This window comes from Trichogramma pretiosum, unplaced genomic scaffold (assembly GCF_000599845.2).
Source record: "Trichogramma pretiosum strain Unisexual culture from Peru unplaced genomic scaffold, Tpre_2.0 scaffold74, whole genome shotgun sequence".
Lineage (NCBI taxonomy): Eukaryota > Metazoa > Arthropoda > Insecta > Hymenoptera > Trichogrammatidae > Trichogramma > Trichogramma pretiosum.
In genome coordinates this window covers 222,422-243,814 of record NW_019641708.1, presented here as the reverse complement: position 1 = coordinate 243,814, position 21,393 = coordinate 222,422, and the positions used below count along the sequence as shown (strand labels likewise).

At 49.3% G+C, this 21,393-nt stretch overlaps 1 protein-coding gene across 4 annotated transcripts in view; it reads left to right on the top strand.

Annotated features, from left to right (window-relative positions):
• Positions 1 to 21,393, top strand: part of LOC106659629 (protein pangolin, isoforms A/H/I/S) — a 130,993-nt gene that overhangs the window by 91,900 nt on the left and 17,700 nt on the right. For all 4 annotated transcript variants that reach the window (XM_014382266.2, XM_014382265.2, XM_014382269.2 and 1 more), the window contains exon 4: positions 15,344 to 15,491. In XM_014382266.2, coding sequence (XP_014237752.1) covers positions 15,344 to 15,491 — 148 coding nt within the window. The remainder of the gene's footprint in view (positions 1 to 15,343; positions 15,492 to 21,393) is intronic.

Below are 21,393 nucleotides of genomic sequence, written 5' to 3'. Positions count from 1 at the left end.
CTACTGCCGCTGCATATCGTACAGGCGAAAAGCTAGGGTATAAACACACACACACGTACCGTACCTGCACGCAGCGGCTATATACGAATCCGACGACGAGATATAGATATGTACAGCGACGGCGCCCCGTGTATATATGTACACACAGAGAGAGATAGATGGAGAGTCGCTCGCGTACTTGTGTGTGTGTGTATACCTCTATATCCGCGCGGCTGTTTATGTTGGGCGCGTTCGAGCGGGGCCCCGAGTTAATATTTGCTCGGCACCATGAATATTCCGAATTTTCGAGCTCTCTCTCTGTGCACGCGTTGGAATTCTTCGATGTCGCGCTCGCGCTCGCAATTCTCGCTATATTATACAGTGCGTGTGCGACGTTATCTCCGCTGCTGCATTTTTGACCAAGAGAGACTGCAGTACACCGCGCGCGTAAAACCAACCACTGCCGCTGCGGCGAGGCCCGGCTTATTGCCTTCTCTCGTGTTTTATTTTTCATTTTGATTTTCTCATTAAAAATTTTTGGAATCGCGTGCACGCGCGCGTGCTGAAAATATGAAATAATACGTATACCCTTGTGTGTACTACCTACCACTACCGCACACGCGACTAATAACTTTATCTCGAGCGTATATCGCCCTATCTAATGGCCCCGGATAATCCTGTTTTTGCTCAAAATGAGCCGACGTGCTTCTACCTTTTATATATACCACCCGCGCACATACACGTACACGCACTCCTCGTGCGCGTATATACCGGGGATACATCGGCCCGAGCCGAAAGCACTCCCCGTTTTCTTTCGGCTTCTTACGTACGCGCGACGATGAACGGTACGACGGAGGGCTTAATCTTATCGGATTTCTTTTTTTTCTCTCTCTCTGCTTCTTTCGCCACTTCTAATCTCTGCGCGCGCTTTATTCGTCGTGCCTCGATAAAAGTATAAACACGAAATCTCGACAAGAGCGATTTGCCCGATTACAAAGACTTGTCAAGTCATCGAACAAAGGTATATAATTTCGTACGACGAAACGATCGTGTATGTAATATACGCGTGTGACGAGGTGTCGAGCCGCGTCGACGTATTACAGTCAAGCACTTGATATCCGTTTTGAAAATTAATAATCGAGGAGCGCTGGTACATTATTATATAGGTATATAAGCGTAACGTAAAGGCAGACAAAAAGTGTCCCATTTATCGAGCATTTCAATCAGCTTTTCGTCCCCAACCCCCAACCAACCCCCCTCGACCCCTTCGAAACCTTTTGTAAACATGCGTATACACGTGTATGTAAGGTATACATAATAGGCAACGATTGTGCAGCGATTATCGTGTACATGTACACGCCACGCGAATCACGTTCGCAGCTGGCAAAACAGTCGTCGTTGTCGTCGTGATATTGGTACTAATGTGTATAATAGCTGTAGAGAGACGACGACGACGATGAGCGACGAGAATTTGTATGTATACATGCGAGCTGCTGCGCGAAATGCGTGACATTATAGCCCCCGATGTTATCTCTATATCTTTGGGAGAATAGAGATCGTTGCCTCGATTGCCTAGAGTGTATACAATATATCGGCTAATGTTTCTTCCGTCCTGTTCATATACTTGCATATAATGTATACGCGTGCGCGTTTGCGAGAGGCTGCGCCATCGTAATTATGCGTCATTTGGCTTCGACAGATATAAATATCGATAAAAGCGCGCGTCCATTATTATACTCGCTCGAAACGCGCGGCTCGCGATCGACGCAATGCCATCTCATCGTGTCGACTCCTTATACAAAAAATTATTTTGTTGGATTTTTTTTGTCATCTCAGCGCAGCAGAGAAAATGAAATTGCAAAAGCCCCTGTGCGAAGAAAAAGAAAAAGAGTCGAGCGTGTGTGTGTGTGTGTGTAGAAAATCGTTGCTCGCTGCTGCTTGCGATGCAAATAATAATGTGGTTTTTGTCGACGACGACGTCGCTCGCGCGCGGGGGTGAAGCCGAGCAAATGAATTGAACGTCGTCGTAGTAGTAGTAGTACGACGCGGTGCGCGCGTGTATGCGGCGGTAAAACCGTCGTCTGCGGTGTACTTTCGAAATAATCGAAGCACGCATATAAGCGAGACCGCAAGAAGAAGCAGCCGGGGCTTCAGACCGCGTCGTCGTCGTTCTTGTTGTCATCGTCATCATCCACGCGGGGTTAAAAAAGAAGAAGAAAAAGGAGGAGGAGAGTAAAAAATGAAGCGACAAATGTCGGACGGGCAGCACTCAGAGAGCATTGCATCGTCGTGAAATCTGCTAAGAGCTCGCACATACACACACACGAGTATGCATACATGTGACGAAAAAAAAAAAAAAAATAGAAGGACGCTGTTTGGAGCAGCCCCGGGACAAATGAATGAAGCATGGGGGAGTCGAAGAAAGCGTATCATCGGCCGAGTACGTGTATACCATATACACACGATGCTATCGCGATAGTAGATACATATAACGCAAGCGCGCGAACGTATGTATACGACCAGTCTCTCTTTGTAAAGCGTGCGTGCCACGATGAGATCCGACACAATGATACACGCGCACTTGCCCGTAGTAGTAAACACACACACACACACACACACACAAACGCACAGACACGGTCCAAGCTCGCGCCTTCCTAGTTCATACGTGCGGTGTTGTATTCAGTGGCATTGTCGACTCCACGCCGGCTTGTATACAATATATATAAAGCAGCGCTAGGTACGTATGATGCCAGCCCTCCTTTTTTTTTACAAATACATAAAACGAGATGTACGAGATCCCGACGACTACGGTATTCATTTCGCTAACAGGGCCATGTTTGGACGTCGAAAGTCCGAGAGCTATGACGACGACGACGACGACCATTGTCGAGTCCTCGGTATCGCGTCGTCGTCGTCGTCGTAAGCTTTTTGCCTTGGCCCTTGTGTAGTACTGTGAGTGCGTGTGTAATGTAACCACCCCATAATGCACGACCCACGCGTGGCTCCTGCAACGTCCCGTGCTCTCTCTCCCTCTCTCTTTTTCTGTTTCCATGTGAAATCAGTTGGGAATCGCTCTCTGCCTCTATATCGTGATTGATTAAACTTGCTCATTTGTCAGAGTACACAGATTCTCGCGTATAATATCACGAGGACGCATCTCTCGATATAATTTATCGCGACTTCGGTGCTGAGTTACAATTCCAAACCCTTGACGCGCTAGAGCAATTCGGTAAGCGTCGACACAAAGTCAATTTTGTTTTCTTCGAGTACCCGCGCGCGATCGATTCTTCGATAAAGCTTTACGCGCACTAATTGGAGCTTTTCACATTTTAATCCACGATAATCAGGTGCTGCGCGTGGAACGGATTACACTCGAAATCGATACGCTCGTAGCGCGCGCGTAAGGGACTGAAAATCATCATTACCATATAAATCACTGCGGATTTTACACGCTCCGCGCGCAAAAAGCTCCGTACACCACCGAGAGTCATTTTCATAATAATCATCGCTTTCGTAGCTCTCTCTCTCTCTCTACGCGTTGCCTCATTTGCAGCGCGCGCGTACATTTCTGGTATACATTAAAAGCTCGCTCGCTCGCAAGCTCACGACGATATATATACCATATTCGCGCGCGCTCAAGCTCCTTCGAAAATTTTGTAATTAGGTTTTTTTTTACCCCCTGGAGCAGCAGCAGCAGCCCCGTCACGTCCCTACGTCGCCGTATTTTATACGTCGTACTACAGTCGCCGTCGCCGTCGGCGGGCACAGAGCCGAGAAAATTCGGTGAGTTTCTTCCACCCGAGCTTTCCTCTGCTTTTTCTCTCTCTCTCTCTCTCTTTCTCTCTTTCGCTCTCGCTCGGTGTAGTGCACTCGCTCTCTCTCACTTAGCTTGCCGCGCTGCTGCTACCAGCTTACACGCGCCGCTCTCTAATACGAGTTTGACTTTGATCTCCCGCGCATATAGTCGTCGCCCGTTTAACCCGGCCGTTACTTTCCCTACCCACGAGTGTGTGTACGTGTGTGCATGTGTATAATGTATACGTGCATATATACATATACGCTGTGTGGAGCCGAGCCAACGCGCGAAAATCTTGCTGCTGCTGCTGCTGACGTGGGGCCTCGTGTATATAGGGTGTGAGGATGTATGTGTATAGCGACGTGCAAGCTTTACGTATTTGGCTGACGGAGCTCGTTACCGCCGCCCATGAATATTCGCACATATATATAGCCTCTGTGTGTGTGTGTGTGTGTGTGTGCACGGGGTTATACACCGAGAGTGAGCCGCGTACTTGCAGCAGCCTAGCTTGGAGCCGTGTGTCTGCACTTGCGCGTACACTATACACACGCCCATAAACGACGTACGTATATATAGGTATATATCTCGAGCTGCCTCGTCGTGTAATACTTACGGCGTATATAACATTTTTAGCTTTTGAAAGAAAAAAGAGTGAAAAAATAAAATAAAATAAGGTAGAGAAGAGGAGCTACCCCGAAAATTAGCGGTGCAGAAACGAGCACGAGGCAGGCAGGTTAAACTGTTATAATAATAATACGTTGTCCAAGGCATCGTACACCCACACGTTTGATATATTATATATTATATTAAAATTTTAAATTTTACTTGCGTACTTGCGCGCGCGCGAAACTTGCGTCTGGCAGTTGCTGTTCCGCTAAGTACGCATGTGTGTGTGTGTGTGTGTGTACTTGGGCAAAGTTCGCGCGCGAGAGGAGAGGAGAGAGAGCGAGCAAGCAACAGCATCGATCGAGTTGCTGCTGCTGCACGGCTTGGCGCTCGGAAGACGACCGAAAGTTGGAGAAGCCGCTGGGGCTCTCGGTGTGCATTTACGTATATATACGAGAGGTGCGCCGCCGCGTCGAGCGCGTTGCCGAGCTTTAGGTATGCGCAAACTGCGGAGAAGTATGCCAAAGTCGCGTATAGTAGTCGCGGCGGCCGAGGAATATTTGCCTATAGCGCTATATACTCTTCACGCACACCCGCATATTATTAAATATATACTATACGGTTATGTGATAAACTTGTTGTATAAATCGAAAATATATTATAAATGTGTGTGCGAGAGTATATCTATACGTATACGGGATGACCGAGCTGGAACGATAATCAAATTTACTCGTTGTCGCCTCGCTCGCTCGTCGCTTTTCTATATATGCGCGTCCCTCTTGTTACAACTTTTAACGTATATGCACATACGTGTAAAATACTCGACAGTCGGTCTTCAGCCCAGACATTACACACTCACACACATTTACGCGTATATACGATATGCTCTTTGATCCTGTGCTGCAGTGTCTATATACGTGTACATATCCTGCGGCCGACCGAATATATACGAACTTTAACTTCGGCCCCTGACCTTCGTGGCGCACAGCTCTGTAACTATCGCATCTACCTCGCGCAAATCTCGATCCGCATCTCGCTGCGAGGTCTAAAATTTTTAATTATTATTCGACCGAGCTTGAACGATATTCGTAGCGAAAAGTAGAATGACTTGCTGTCTTCTTTACTGCAATGAATTATTATTTTTTCTCTTTCGCTATATTTGTGTAAAAAGAAAAGAATTAGGATTGTAAAGAGTATAAAAACTAACAGTGCACGGCGGCAGCGGCGGCGGCAGCAGTAGCAGCAGCAGATTATGTTTGCATAACGCGTCGCGAGATTTCACGGTAGATCAAACGCTCGTACGTTGATTGCGTACATAGCGCACAGTCTCTCTCGGCTTCCGAAGCTGCGCCGCTATATATGCAGCGCGCAGAAAACACGACGCGCGGCCGCCTGATGCTGCGTGTATACGTATATACATGTTTATAAAACAAAACTCGGGTCTTTTCATCCGAGCGGAGGCGTCTAGTCGTGCGCCTTTCGAACAGCTGACAAAGCTTTAATATTATATTATTATCTGTGTCTGTGTGCAACATTTTTATTTGCTCATTACATCTCGATGGAATCTCCTTCGATATTCATTCTCGAATTCGATTTACGCCCGAGCTCTGGCGTGCTCCTGTTAAAAGTTTCAGTTGCGTAGCCGCGCGAATCGCACACGTATATAGTCGCAAGTTGAAAACTAAAATTATATACATCGATATGAATCGGTGACTATGTGCAGTAGCGGTGGCAGCAGCAGCCTGGCAATTAAGTCGCAAAGCAAATAACGCGGTGTTGTACTCGCGTATACACCACTTCTGTACGCAAGTGAGAAGCGGGTCAAGGTACGGAGCAGCAGCAGCAGCAGCAGAAATTTTCAAAGAGTTCGGATTGCAGACGCGCAATGGGGATTTACTTTCGATGAGAACGAGAACGAACGTAAACTTTTGTTCCAGTATACGTCCGCGGGTATATAATAATAAAGGCTTTGGGAAGACGAAGTGGCAGCAGTGCTTATATCTCTCGGAGATGCAAACTTGTGCGCGGGAGTGCTCCGAGTTCACTGATACATCTTTTTTTGCTCGCCACTTTTCGACTTACTCATTAAAAATATAGAGAAAATATCATTCTCTCGATGTTCGCAAGTACGATCTACCGGTGTATTTGTACAACGCGCGCACAATATTCTCCATTGAATAATCGCGCGCGTTTATGACCATGAGTGTCTTTGCCGCGCGCGAGAAATTCTGCGCGCACGGGCTATAATAGAAGAAACAAAGTGTAAAGCAAGAAAGAACGCACACAAAAAAAACTAGCTAGTGCGTCAAAAAGCCCCAGCGAAGAGAACGAGAGAGAGAAAGAGAAAAAAACCAACACGGTGTTAACAGAACTCTACCTCGTGTCCGTATGCGTGTGTGTGTGTGCATTATACATATAAATCTGCGAGATTTACACACGCGAGGGCATTTAAAAGTTTTAACGGGATTTCAGAGAATCAAATAATAAAGTACACGGGAATCACTTAGCCGTGAATTATAGGATCGATGCTCGCTCGGCGGCGACGGTACAACATGTGCGTCGTGCTGCTGCTGCTGGTGGCGCGGTGGCTCGACGATAAACGTTTCGCGTGTATGTGTGCGCCTCCTACGTCCGAGCGTGACGCTTTCATAAAAGCAAAATTATAGGCTTGCCTCTCTCTCTCTCGGCTGAATTGGCTAGGCTCGCTTTCATTCATCGCTGCTGCTGCCGCTGCCGCTCTTAGTAGACTCTTAACTTATAGCCCCCCCTGTATTTTCCTTCATCGCCACACCTTTCTTTTTAACGCGTTCTTTTCGCATTTTGTTTCTCTCTCTCTCTCTTTCATCGCTTTTGAGCGTAATCACCGAGCGTCAGGGGTTAAATAGCCCAGAAACTCGTAAAGCGATATATAATATAGCTCGTACACGAGCGAATCTAGTGACCTTTAAATGTTATTTTAAAAATTACGTCGTTACGTAATTTAATTTTGACACCTGCACGCCCGCATATATACGAAAAGCAAGTCATATATACCGGCCGTCGCTTACGAATTCATAGACGGCAAGCGGAGCTCTTTAGCCGCGAACTTACTTACTTACTTACTTCTTCTTTTTTTTTTATTTCGCGCACAATTACGATCGTGGTGGGCACGAAATCGAGAAAAGTAGTTTGCCACTTGTGTATGTATTTGTGTGTGTGTGTGCGTGCATCGCGGCGTTTGCGAGTTGGCAAAGAAAGTCTTCTTCTTCTTCGGAATTGTGTATAGATATAAGCGATACACGTCAACCCCCCTGAAGTTTTGCGATGCAGCAGCAGCCCAAGTTGACCGTCTTGGAAAAGTGGGTTAAGCCGAGTTGTTGTTTCATAAGAGTGTACAAGTAGAGAGAGAGAGAGAGAGAGATGAAGATAGCGAGCGAGCGAGCGAGGGAGAGGCTGAAAGGGTGGCGTGGGTGAGGCGTAGGTTATAAGGGTGGGCTATACGCTCTCTAAAAGGGGTAGTACGGCAAGTAGAGACGAGAGAAGCCAACGAGACTGGACTGGCCTGGACAGGCCTGCCGCTGCGGCATAGCTAGGCAGCGGCAGCATACACCACCCGCGGGGTAGCCATGGTGACGACTCCTTCGGATTGGCCGCAGCTTCCACTTGGCTCCCCGCCAGCCCCAAAGTCTCCCTCTCTGCCATTACTACTACTACTGCTAGTCGAATTCGCGCGCGCGTACGTGTGTGTGAGAGTTTCTTCTCCATGATGTATGAAGCATGTATAGCGTATATAACGTCACCCGCTTGCTCGGCAACTTGGGCAAAAAATTTGCAATTATTTAAAAGATGCTAATATGGCTGCTCCGTGATCGTGGACACATAAAGATGCAGCGTGAGCTTTTTTCATTTGACTCGTGCCTACGGTGTGCTACGAGTAATTCTTCCATCATAATCTTGACGATATGATTCGTATTCGGTTATCTAGTTCGATTTTTTCATTCTGAAAAAAAGGAGAATTTTTACTCGACCCTGAGACACGGATGCACAAGAGAGAGAGGTTCGAATGTCTGAAAAACAAAACACACCAGCAGGCACAGAGAGCGAGATAGAGAATTTTCCCAGCATATAAATATTGATTGAGCCAAAGTCGAGAAAACCAAGGTACGCTGTACACAACGTCCCGAGAGATTTTAGAGGCAGAGGCAGAGAGAAACGTGCAGAGTCGAGATTATTCAGGTGTACGCAGGGGAGGCCAACGAAAAAAAAAGAGCGTAAAATACACACGAAAAAAGACGAAGAAATTCGTGCGTGTAGTAGTAGTAGAGAAGCTTATGCGCACGTCGTATACATATACTGGATGCTGCTGCTGCTGTCGACACCGAGGGGTGGCTGCTGCTGCTGAAAGGGTTGAAGAGGTAGAGCGCCGGCGATATTCCCCACCTACGCTGCCGCTGCTGCTGCTGCGGCACACATAGGCCGGCCCCATAGAGCCCCGGCAGCGGTGAAAGCTGGCGGAAAAGCGGGGGTGCGCTACCGCCGCCTCTCGGGCGCGCGCGCGCGCGCGTCGTCACCTTGGCAACGGAGCAACGCAGTCTCGGCCATCGCGCCGCCTCCGACGCGATTTCCCATTCAAGCTCCATAGGTCCAATTTGGAGGGAGAGTAGCAGCAGCAGTGGCAGATCTCTCTCTCCCCCTCTTTACCCCCTCACGATTTTCTTCGGGGAGAGAGAGAGCTTTCTCCCTCTCGAACATCAGCAGCAGCTATATAGGCATGCTTATACCGAGAGAGAAAAGCCCTCGCTTACGCTCTCGCCACCTCTGTTTACAGCCCTGAGAGTTGCCGCTGCTGCTGCTGCGTTACAATCTTTTGTACTGCACCGTTACGTTTCGCGAGATGCAAAAAAAAAGAGGGAAGAAAAGAAGATGTTTTCTAGCGTGTCTTATTCGAGGTACATGAAGAGAAGACCTACGAATGTAAAATACGTTCGGCACAGGTGCGACCAATCGAGCGAATTTTTCTGCGCGCTACTCTTCGAGTGCTTCCAATATATTATACACGCCCCATTGTTGCAGAATCGGCTTATCCGTTGACTTTTTTTTTGCTCCGTCTTAGCGATGACTACACAAACAATCGAAAATTGCAACTTTTATTGGCTGGTAGATATTTCCGTTATTATAATAATCCGTTATTAGCGCAATAACGAAAAAGTTACGTCCAACCAAGCGACTAATCGAATATAATACACATATGATTCCGGGTTGATAATTAATCCAGCGAAGCATAGAACCAGAAGCTTCGCATACGTATCGAGGAGCGCGCTCGCGCTCGCTCTGGCAAGTATGGCTATATTATACATACATAAATAAATATACGCGCGAAATTAATAGAGGTTTATTAATTACGCACGGGGGGGGCCGCTGTGTCAGTTGGATTCGAGTACACAATCGTGATGCAGCCTCGACGCAGCGATCCGCGCGCGTTTAAAACGAACTCGAGCATTGAACTTGCCACTTGTTAATTATAGAAGAGATTGAACGAGCGAGCGAGAGGCAGCCCCCGAGAGTATATATACGTTGCGTGTGTGTGTATGTGTGTACCGACAGGCGCAGACAGCTTATTTCGTAACGTTATTTCACTTCTCTCGTGCACAGCAGACGCGTGTGCGCAGGTAGGCGCAACAAAAAGAGGAGTATACGTATCGCGCGTGTAACAAGCGAGACGTTTATTTTGCTCGTGTGTGTCTTTGCGCAAAAGTCGCGTTTCGCGTTCAACGTTATAATGGTAAAATGTAGGCGCAATATTTTTTTATTGCGTCACGTTTATATACTGTAACAGCACATCTTCGCGACTGTGCGAGCGTCGAAAGTCAAAACAAAGCACCTCTGTCTGTGATGATAACAATAACGCTAAAAATAATAAACGAAGTTAAAAAGGTGCGCGGCGATTGTTGTTACTCGTTGTGTATATATTTACGCATGCGGCAGAAGTGTCGACGCCAGCTATGGTTGAGTGTCGTGTAGCGGCAGCAACAGCAGTGCACCGCTCCATTGTTGCTATCGCCAAGCGCGTGGACTTTCTCTTTTGCTTCGTTAGTCAATTTTCACCTGCGTGCGTGTACGGGGGAGCCTCAAAGCTTCAAGATTACGTACGTACTTCATTGGGATATACAGTCGCGATCGAAAGCTCGTTGACCAATATCGGCATCTTCGGACACGCGTATACGTGACATTACACCTTCGAGTGTCTCGAGCGAAAGACGCTTTTCCTCGTCCTCAGAAGGAGACCATAAAAAGCAGCTGTGGAGCTTTGGAGCGTAGGCTAGCTTGATCTTTTCGTAAATTCATAGCATCGTACTTCTCTTCTCGTACTTGGACGTTCGAGTGCGTCTATTGTGTACACGTTACGCACGCTTGTATTAACTCGAATATATATATATATGGCTGACTCTTTGACAAAAAATCGCATCGAACGAATGACAATTTTTTTTTCTCTTCGTTGATCGTATAATTCATATAGAAGAAAATACTTGACAAAGATTTTATTATAATTACCAAAGGCGCAGTTTAGCAGCGCAAAGCTCGCAAGCTCTAGCAGATATCTATCTCTAATATCCCGCTTTTTTTAAAGCAATAAGTCGCGAGTAACGTAATACCCGGTAAATTTGCAGGGTGCTGCCCCTTCGTTGCGCAGATATATCGGGATGATCGACACGCGAAACGCGCCACGTACATTATTAGGGGGTTGCTCTCGTCGCGAGCTGTACCTTTATACACAGCGAGGGAGAGAGAGAGTCTGCCTGCCGCGGAACTGGATGCTCGCTCCATCTCTGTCATTCGTGTACATGCTATTACGTACACACACACACGCACATAGCAGTGTATACAGGATCCTCGCTCGCTCCCGTCTCTGTTGCTCTTCCGCCGCCGCTGCTGCTGCCGCCGCCACCACCGCGTGTATCTCTCGCTCTGTCCTTCGCGCGCGCATTCATCCGCGTGGCGCATCATCCCGCTCGCTTTCGCGTTCTCTCTCTATCTCTCATACACACACACACACACACACACACAGAACCCGGGGCGGGGGGATGTACAAGCTGCTGCTCTATACCCGGCAGCAGCAGCCGCCGCCGCCGAGCACGGGACCTGGGCTTCGCAGCAGCGCATCGCAGCCTGCCTGCCTGTCTGCCTGTCTGCTATAGCGAGCTTTTGCGCCTTTGTGCGCGCACAGAGAGAGGAGAGCCGCCGGTACATCAAAGCTTTGCGACGAGCGAGCGAGAGAGAGAGCGAGAGCGAGACTAGTTCCCGCTTCGGCCTTCAACGGCCTTGTCACAAGCCGACGCTCCAGTCATCGTTCGGTAGCGAGGAGCTCGCGTAGTACGCGTCGCTGTCTCTGGCTGAGCTATACAGTCGCTCGCCCATTCGCGGTTATTTACAACAAAATACCGCAATCCTGGAATCCACGGAGGTAGTGTCGTCGTCGTCGTTCGTTCGCGATGAAGAAGCCGGAGTGAAGAGTTCGTATCATGTCGCCGAGCTGCCGGAGTAGCGGCAACAGCAGCGGCAGCGAGGTAGAGTCCACCGACGATCAGCTACAGCCACTTATACCCTCGGCCACGAGCTCCGAGTCGACGGATACAGCAGCAGCAGCAGTGGCAGTGGTAGAAGCTGGCCGAAGGAGGCGCGAGCTAGAACGGACGGATCGAGCTTCTGAAGCTGTGGTACACTACGATGGTCGATGCCGCGATTCGCCGCCGCGCATGCGCCCCAAGCTGCTGCTGCTGCCGGTGGTGGCGGCGACGGCGGCGGCGGTGGATACCAACGGAGGTGCAGCAGACTTCGATCGGTGGGTGGAGACACCTCGACGCGGACTCGAGGATGCCTACCACGACGACGAGCTGGCCATCGATTCATCCGAGCGCAATGTTGGACACGAGGAGCAGGACTCGCCCAAAGACCTGCGACAAGGTAGCAAGTCACGCTCCTTACTGGAGCAGCAGAGCTTCCTCGACGGCAATGGGAACGACAACGTTTACCTGGCCCACGTGCTGTTCCTCGACTGGCGGGACCTGCCCGGTCTTCGCTCGACGGCCCAGGGCGGCGCCCCCGAGCGCGTCTGGCTGCTCGGCGCCACGGATCGCGCGGGCCGCCATCGTACGCGACTCCTGGTGGTGGGCCGCGAGTGGCGACCCGCCTGTCTGCGCGACGTCAACATGATCAGCCAGCCGGTGGTGTACGCGGGCGGCGGCCGCGCGGCCCTCACCGCCGACCTCTTCCTGTGGTGGCTGCGCGAGGAGTTCGTGCCGAGCGCGACCTCGCTGCACCCCGAGGGCGTCGTGCTGGCGATCGAGCGCGACGACGCCGACTATCTGCTGCCCGAGGCGGTGAGGGATCTGGGATCGTCGATGGTCAAACTGATCGTCGTCTCGAGGCAGGAGCACGACGTCGAGTCGAGATTCGTCGGTCAAGAGCTGCGCGCGAGGCTGGCCGTGTCTCTGCTCTTCGAGGCCCTGTGCAGCAGCGAGCTAGACGAGGTAGCCGACGACGATCATCGTCGAGAGACGGTGATCAAGCACGTCAAGGACTTCTCGCTGAAGGAGGCCTTCGCCGAGCTGCATCGGGCCTGGCTGGCGATCAGGCCCAAAACCTTCAGTCTCTGCTGGAAAAGCAGTCACGAGGAGGACGAGGAGCAGCATCGTCGGCAGCAGCTGCTGGACGAGCTGAGACGTTTCTCTCGGCTGGCGGGCTTGGACGCGACCGAGGCCCAAGTACAAGATTGGCTCCGGGACAAGGAGAGCGAGCAGGCTCGATTCCACTGTTCCACCGCCAAAAGCGAGCCCGTCGACGAAGAGGACCACCGGACCGCTCAGCTGGACTGTAGCCAGGAGGAGGAGGAGGAGGTCAAGAAGAGGAAGATGGTGCCCACGGCGAGGGAAGCCATCGGCCATCTGTCGCGGGTGCTCGACTGGATGGAGACCGAGCCGCTGGATCCGGGCTTTTTGCTGGCCGTCAGAGCGATGCGCTCCACAGCCACGTTAATGGTAAGGCCTGACTGTCGTCGTCGTCGTCGTCGTCGTCGCTGAGAAAACTTTATAGCGCTTATCGATCGCGGCGGCGGGGGGGAATATTAAAACACACGTACTATACGAGCAGCGGGAGGATCTGCCCGAGTCGAGGCTGCGAGGGGAAATGTGTACGGGGCGCGTTGGGGAGAGAGAGAGAGAGGGTCGAGAGGAGGAGAAGTCAACGCGCTCCCTCCGTCGGCTCGTTGTTACTCACACCTCTCGTTTTCTCTCTCTCTGCCTGCAGTACAGATCGTCGTCGTCGTCGATGTGTTTTGGGCTAATTAGCTTTGTCAAACCAAGCGCGCGCGCGAGCGGAGCAGTCTATACAGCACATCGACGATTCTTGAATATACCTCATTCAAATTGGTAAAACGTCGAGATGAAGACGATTGACGACGACGACACGATATATATATGTACATAGAAAGCCCGCGCCGCGTGCCAATAATGGTGCTTCAGCCCTGCCTGCTGCTTGGCGCTGCTGCAAGGACTCAAGGGCGCAGAGTAGTAGAGAAATAAAGAGACGGTGCCGACGGTAGAATTTCCGAGCTTTGTAAATCTCGTGCTTGAGTTAACTCGACGTGCAGCAGCAGCAGCGTCGTCCTCGTCGCGTCCACCCCCCCGCCCTCCGCGATCGCGTACACTTTTGAGTAGCAGAAAAATTATTCATCTTCTTCTTTCGCTTTCTGTGTGCAGGGCTCGTTTAAGCGCTGCGTCGAGGCCTTTTTTGGTTTTCGAGGAAGCTTATTAACAGCCCCTCGTAGGTAGGATATCGTCGTTGAGACACGATCGACGTTTTATATATATAATATATGCGAAAACGTTTATACAATGCACACGCCTCTTTCTCTTGTATACGTATAATATATAGCACCTCCTCCGACTCTCGGCAGCACCTCTAAAAAGCTCCAAGCTTTCTCTCTCCTCCTCCTCCTATATACATATAACCATCGTTCGTTATCTGTCTGCTCGAGTGCGATGAATATGAAATACAGAAAAAGAACCAAGTATAAGAAAAAGAAAGAAAAAAAAGGAGGAAAAATCGCTGCTCGTATACAAGCATCGCTGCTGCCGCTGCTGTTGCTGCTGCGAAGCAATTACGCGGACCAGGGCGATAGAGTAGTAGTAGTGGCGGCGTCGTAGATGCGATTTCGTTATCGAATCTTTGCTCGCTGTGCGAGGCGACAAAGATGGGTGAGCTTTTTTTTTTTTATTTTATTTTTCCATTGGACTAGGAGAGAGAGAGAGAGATCATATGCGCTGGCGGGTGGGTGGGCGAGCGAGCGCGCGGAGAAAAGCATTTTCAGCAGGCGGAAGACGAGATCAAAGAGCTGCTGCTGCTGCTGCTACCCTCCCCCTTCGCTCTCTCTCTCGTGGCTTACGCGTCGCTGAAGGCCTGACTATGTATGTATGCTGTATATATACCTTGTACGGCATGCGTACGTGTATGTGTGTGGCTATATATGCACGTACACGGACTCACGGCTTGTTGGCCGTCGCCGCCGCCGCCAACGACGACTACGACTACGACGACGACGACGACGGGGAATAAAATGCAAAAGGGGTGCCTCGTCGTCGTCGTCACCGTCGCCGCTGAACCTTCCAATTTACTATGTAAACTCGGCAGAGCATGGGCGACGTAATAGACGAGCTAGCGAGCCAAATATATATATCCATAAGCAGGACGTACAGTATATAGCTCCCGCTGAGCATTCACCGAAAAACTCAACGACTCGAGCGAGTTTTTCACCCGATAATGCAAATCTTTTCTGCGAGCTTTTTCACCCTCCTTTTTTCGCGTCGCGCACTTTATAGCGGATCGAGACGCTTAAATATATTTTTTTATTTTTTTACTCATCCGAATAAAGCTCTCGAACTACTACATGTAATAATCGTATTTTTTCTTCTCTCTTTCTCGTTGCAGGCAAGCAAAATGGGTCTGGCGGGGGCGCATCCGAGCGGACTGCCGTTTTTCTGTTCGAACGGCGATCACTTGTCGCAGCCACCGCCGGCGCACATGGGCATACCGCCCTACGGAAGCCTGGACGCTGGGAAAGCTGCAGCGGCTGCCGGTGAGTACAGTAATGATTATATCTCGAAATTTCGGGGGATATATATTTTCGTATACACAATTTCGCGGTTCATCATCGTTTCCTCGTTTCAACTTAATTACGTCGCGGGAAAAGAATCCATATCTTTTTTTTATATAGTCAAACGCTGGATGGGTATTTAAGCCAGAAGACACGCGCGAGCGGCCTCGCTATATATACGGCAATACAAATAGACTCTCGGGTTCTCTCTTCGCGAAATTGTCCCTGCGCCAGCATGTTTTATAAATATGTACGCAGAGAGCCACTGCACAAGAGCAGCAGCAGCAGCTCGAGGAAAGAGAGAGAAGCTGCTGCTGCTGCTCCGACGAATTGGCGTTGAGTAGAGAGAAGTAGAGGAGCGAGAGAGCTCACCATTAGGCTAATCAGCGGGGCGTGTGCCTCATACCGGGTGCAGAGCGAGAGAGCAGCGCGCTTCCCAAGTACTACTATATATACTGTAGTGTGCGGAAGCGGGTGGAACACTACTGCTGCTGCTGATGTTGAGTGGGGTCAAGGGGTCTTCGTTCGTGGGTGCCTCGTCATTTCTCTGAGCAAACTACTCCTCGTGTGCCGCCAACACACACAGCCACAGCCGCAGCAGCGCAACCCCGAGGGACCGACGACGACGACGACGCATCCATTCTATTCCGCATGTGCGCGTTATATGCATGGCTCTCTATCTCTCTCTGTAGAAAGAGAGAAAAGTATTATAGCGCACTCTTACTTCGAGCGAAGTACGTATATATACTCACCCGACTTCGTTACAATCGATACTGCAGCTAGAGAGCAAGCGAGAGCCAACGAAGAAAGCACACGAGAGCTTAATTAAAAAAAGCTTTCGCAGCTTTCTCTCAGCAGTGTGTATGCATTTATGTAAGGTATATATCCGTCGTACCGCGCGTACGCGTTTTAGGTTCCGCGTCGTGCAGCAGCAGTAGCTTCTTTTATTCTTTGTCTACCTCGATGACCTTTTCTGGCCTGTACACACTGTGCAGCACGAGCTACCAGCAGCAGCAGTCCCACGTAGTCTAATTAACTCCGCAACGTGTCCGACCAGCCGTCCTATACGTGCCTGCCCACGCGAAGTTAAGTTACACACGTAGGATAGCTACTCTATACGAATGTACCAAAGCTTGCTGCTGCTCCATACAGTAATGAAAAAAGAAGAACAATCATCATAATGATAAAAGAGATGAGAAGAAGCAAAAAAAAAGAATGAAAATGCCGCGTTAATGGCGAATTATTAGCTGTGCAATTCTCATCAGTATAAAGAGATGCGACGCGAATGTCGAGACGAAGGCACACGCTCGCGCGCTTTGATTATGATGCACACACGCAGCCTTTTTAGGCTGATCATCTCTCTGCGCTCCGTTTTCGTTCGCAGTGCAGCGAGACTTTTTTCTTAGCCGACGGTATATAGAGATGTACGTACGATATAACGCGAATATACAGACAAACGAATGGCGAGTCCGAGAGAGAAAAAAGCACACGCGACATTCGCGATAAGTAACTGTTATACGTGCATACGAAAATATATATACAGGAGAGCAGGGGTATACATGTATACGCGAAGACGCTGGCTCGAGGAAAAGGAGCGTAATACTACTCACGGAGTACATTATTATTGTCTATGTGCGCGTACGCGCGCAAAAAAAAAGAAAGAAATTCGTCAAAAGAGAAGCTGCTTGCAGCGGGTCTGCTGAGGGTCGGACGAGAGTAGCGCGCATCTCTCGTGATGAACGAAAAAAAAGTAAAAAAAAAAGTAAAAAAAAAACTGCGGGTCGAGAGCCGAGTGCAGCGCGCGTACGTGTACACGACGATGTGTGCATATAAGCCGCCACCGCCTTGGAGCTGATTAATGAGCCCTCGCGAAGTCGCGCGAAAAAAGCTCGCCACCTTTTTTCGACGTACGCAGTAACAGGCGTTGCCGCGATGTTACGCGTCGTATATACAGCACACGCGTCGAGCAGTGCGCACAAAAGAGGGACGCGGGCGCGTACGATGTAATGGGTATAGTACAGACGCGCGCGGCGCCAACAAGCTCGTCGCTCGAATATGACACGTACGTATTCACGCGTGGTGGATCTCTCGCTGCAAGCTCACGCGCGTGCATATATGTATTCTCTACAGCTGTCTCTTTCTCTCGGCGTTTATAGGTACGCGCGCCTCGTTTTCTATACCTTATAGTCGCAATTCGCGCAGCTACCGCATGTATAGATATAATAATGATAATAATGATCGTGCAAGCTCAATTAGTCGCTCGACTATACTTGCGCGCTCGTTAACGCGATTCGTCGTCGTCTTCGGCGGCGCTTTAATTCGCACGAGTGGTCGTCGCGGTGGTGGCGCCCATGGCTGCGACGTGTAATTTATAATTCATGTATAATAATATATAAAAGGCAATTCACCGTGTACCAGTGCTTTTATGTGTATTTTATAATAAAACACCGAACGCCAGCGGACCAACTAATAGCTCGTCTAGGCTACTACTATTACTATCTGTAACTCGAGTTGTATATAATTACACTTTATACCTCCGCGATCTGCGCGCAGTTAACCGTAGATATACGTCTCGAGTCGTAATATATACGGAGGAGACGCATAATAAAGCTCAATTTTGAGTCTCGTTCGGCCGATTAGCTCTCGCTCTCTCTCGGTAAAGCGCGCGCACATTTTCGTCGTCGATTGCTCGTCTATACACTACGCGAAAACCTGACAAGGCAAAAAAAAAAGGTAAAAAGTGTACGTGAAGCGTGTGGTGGTGTGTGTATGTAGAGGGGTGGGTGTATGGGTAGGAGGATGGTGGAGAGGCGAGCTTCGCACGGTGGCGGCGGCGGCTGCTACGCGCATTGGCCAAAACGTAAGAGTAATTTTCCAGCTGGTGGGACGCCGATAATGGGCTTGTAGAGTGCCGAGTCGACTGGAAAGTGATTAGGCATACATGACGGATTCGCTCAGGATATTGCTAGCTGCCACTACTACCCTCTTATATATATTTTATACATGTGAACGTAGGTATTCATATAGTATATGTGTGTGTGTGTGTACCCTCAGCGATCCGGAGCTTTATTTCTCTATTTCGCTATTTCGTCTCTCTCGTCGTCTCTCACATCGTTTTTCTTCGACTTTTCTTTCGAGCGAATAGTAATAGTACTATACCTACTATGCATATAGGAAAAACCCCTGGCGTGGCTGCTGCTGCTCGCTGATCGGTGAGCGCGAGGTCCTTTTTTTCTCTGCATTCACGATATTCCTTCGATTGCGCGCACTTTACTCCCGGGCCGCATTATTGTAAAGTACCCGCGCGCGCGCTCGTTTTCTTTTCTTTTCTCTCCATCGTGCGCTCGGCGGAGCTCTCTCGGAGAGCTTTTCGCCCAGCGCAAAATTTCCTTCATTTTATATACCGGGGCTCTTTTCACCGGTGTGCGCTCCAGCCAGCCAGCCAGTCGGACGTCTCTCTCCCTTTTTTTCTCTGCCAGTCAGACGTGAAGACGTGAGCTGCGAACGACGAACATGTATATATAGCAGCAGCACCGCAAGGAAAATTCCTTTGAGAGCCAGCGACCTTATTAAAAATACTTGTAAACGCGCAGCAGCAGCACGCCTATATATGTATTGGAGTGGCGCTGTGCTCCGGGGGGGCGTAAGTTCCCTGGGCGCAATTGGATTTTGTAATTGACGACGACGACGACGATTGCAAATGCCGCGCACGTGAAACCTAGAGTATATTATATAGCAATTTGAAGGGTGTGCGTATTATATAATAGGAATAATAACGCGTTGGCGAGCTACTGCACTAAGGCAGCGGTCCTGGGACTCGGTCGCGCCCACTACTACTGGCGAATCGATCCGTGTACGTGCCGTATTATATTTATACGATGTATATATACCACGCTTATAACATAATACAAAGACACCAAGGCAGCTAGCTGACGACGACAAGTGGCTCGATCCCGGAAAGCCACGCAGCAGCAGCAGCAGCGGCTCGGTGGCTCTCTGCTATAATGTACACGTGGAAAATTGCTTATACCGTAGTGCGGTTGATATACCAACTGCTGCGTGGGTCACGTGAAACCGCATTTAGTATATAATACTCGAATCTGAGTTGTAGCAGTATAGAAGAAATAGCCACGCGCGCTCGTGCCGTATTGGCTTCGTCGTCGTCGTCACCACTGCTGCTGCGTGCGTTTTCATAAACGTCGACGACTTACGAAGCCAATTAGGCACACCAAGCTCGCAGTAGATCGCCCAATGGTCGGGCCGGTCTAGGTGTATACATATACGAGACTCTCGGACTTTGTGTGTGTGCGTGCGTTATACGCGTGCCCGTGCGACGCAGGAGACTCGCTCGCCAGCTCGTGCTGCGATTGCCAGCGGCAGCTAGCTTTGACTTCTCGTTAGCGCCGGGCGTTTTCTATATATGTATTACCGTATATAATAGACGCCTGCTATAGGCTGCAATCGAGACTATATACAATGAAGTGCGTGCAGCTTCGTGCGCAGAGCTTCGAGTTCGTAAGAAGCGAGCGACTTGGTAACGCTTTATAGAGAGAGCTCTGTACACGATATAGCTGCCGCGCGAGAGAGAGAGAGAGAGACGCTTAATTAAGTCGCAGCAGCTTTTCCCTCTTCGAAATTTCCGCGCGCGCAAGCTCCATAAGTATACTCCGTTGTGTATTATAGATCGTGCGTCAATTGCACGCGCTCGAGCACGTGCTGTTGTATCTTCTCGATGTAGTACGGTAGTGTAGCCTAGCAGTAGCTTTTCTTCGTCGCGGCGAGCTTATTTACTTTGCAATTTCATTTATGTTCCTTTGCGGATCAAATTGATTTTTTTTCTTGTTCTCATTCGACGCCAATCGAAAAGCTCGCGTTTTATAATAATAAAATGGATTACGTCACATGCGCGCGCCTCCTGCAGTGTCAACGACCGATCTCTCGAACGCAACAAGCACGTACATATCACACGCATGCCTCGCGCGCAATTTCATCAGCGTGTAGCTTGAGTAGCATCACTCCTTCTTCTCTCTCGTACTCTCTCGAAGGAGAGATTTTTTATTTATACACGCGCAGACGAGCGTGTACCGAAGCATAATTGTTGCATATACCGGGGCGGTATATATAATTGCCGAGATACATACTCACGCGGTAGACTTGTATTATAACGGCGCGACGCGTCTCCTTGCGTCGTGTCGGCCGCGAAAAAAAGGTGCGAAAAGCAGCGATCTCCTCTCTCGCACCAGCACCACCACGCGTGAATCAGGTAACGAGCCGCGGAAATATGCTGCGAGCTGCCAGGTATATACTACATGTATATGTGTGTGTATAGTCTCCACCTTGCAATTCGTGTCCGACAGGATAAACGCGCCTCTCTCTCCTTCTCTCGTTCTCGCGTGACTCAATCCCTGCATGTGTGTATGCATAAGCGCGCAAAAGTAAGCACACACGATGAACTTAAAAAATATATATATATATGGGTCAAAATAATACTTTCTTGCAAAACCGTGCGCACGTATGTCACCGATCTTGACGCGCTTTTGGTATGTTATAGTACATGGAAAAAAGGTCCCAAAAAAAAATTTTTAGACCCCCTCCCCCCTCCTACCCCCCACTTCCGGTATAAACGTCCATTTTCGATCTATATTTTTTCTGAGGATATGAAGCAAGTAACAAATCTGAAAAAATTCATAAAAATACTGTTCCACAATCCAAACAACCTTGAATTTTTTCAGATTTTTAGAGTGCTTCAGGCCTTCAGAAAAAATTATTGAAAATTTCAAAAATCGAGATACGGCAGTTTGAGCCGATGTAGTACTCGGAAATTTTTTCAGTTATTTTTCGCATTAAAAAACATAACCTCAATTTTTTTCAGATTTTTTCAGAT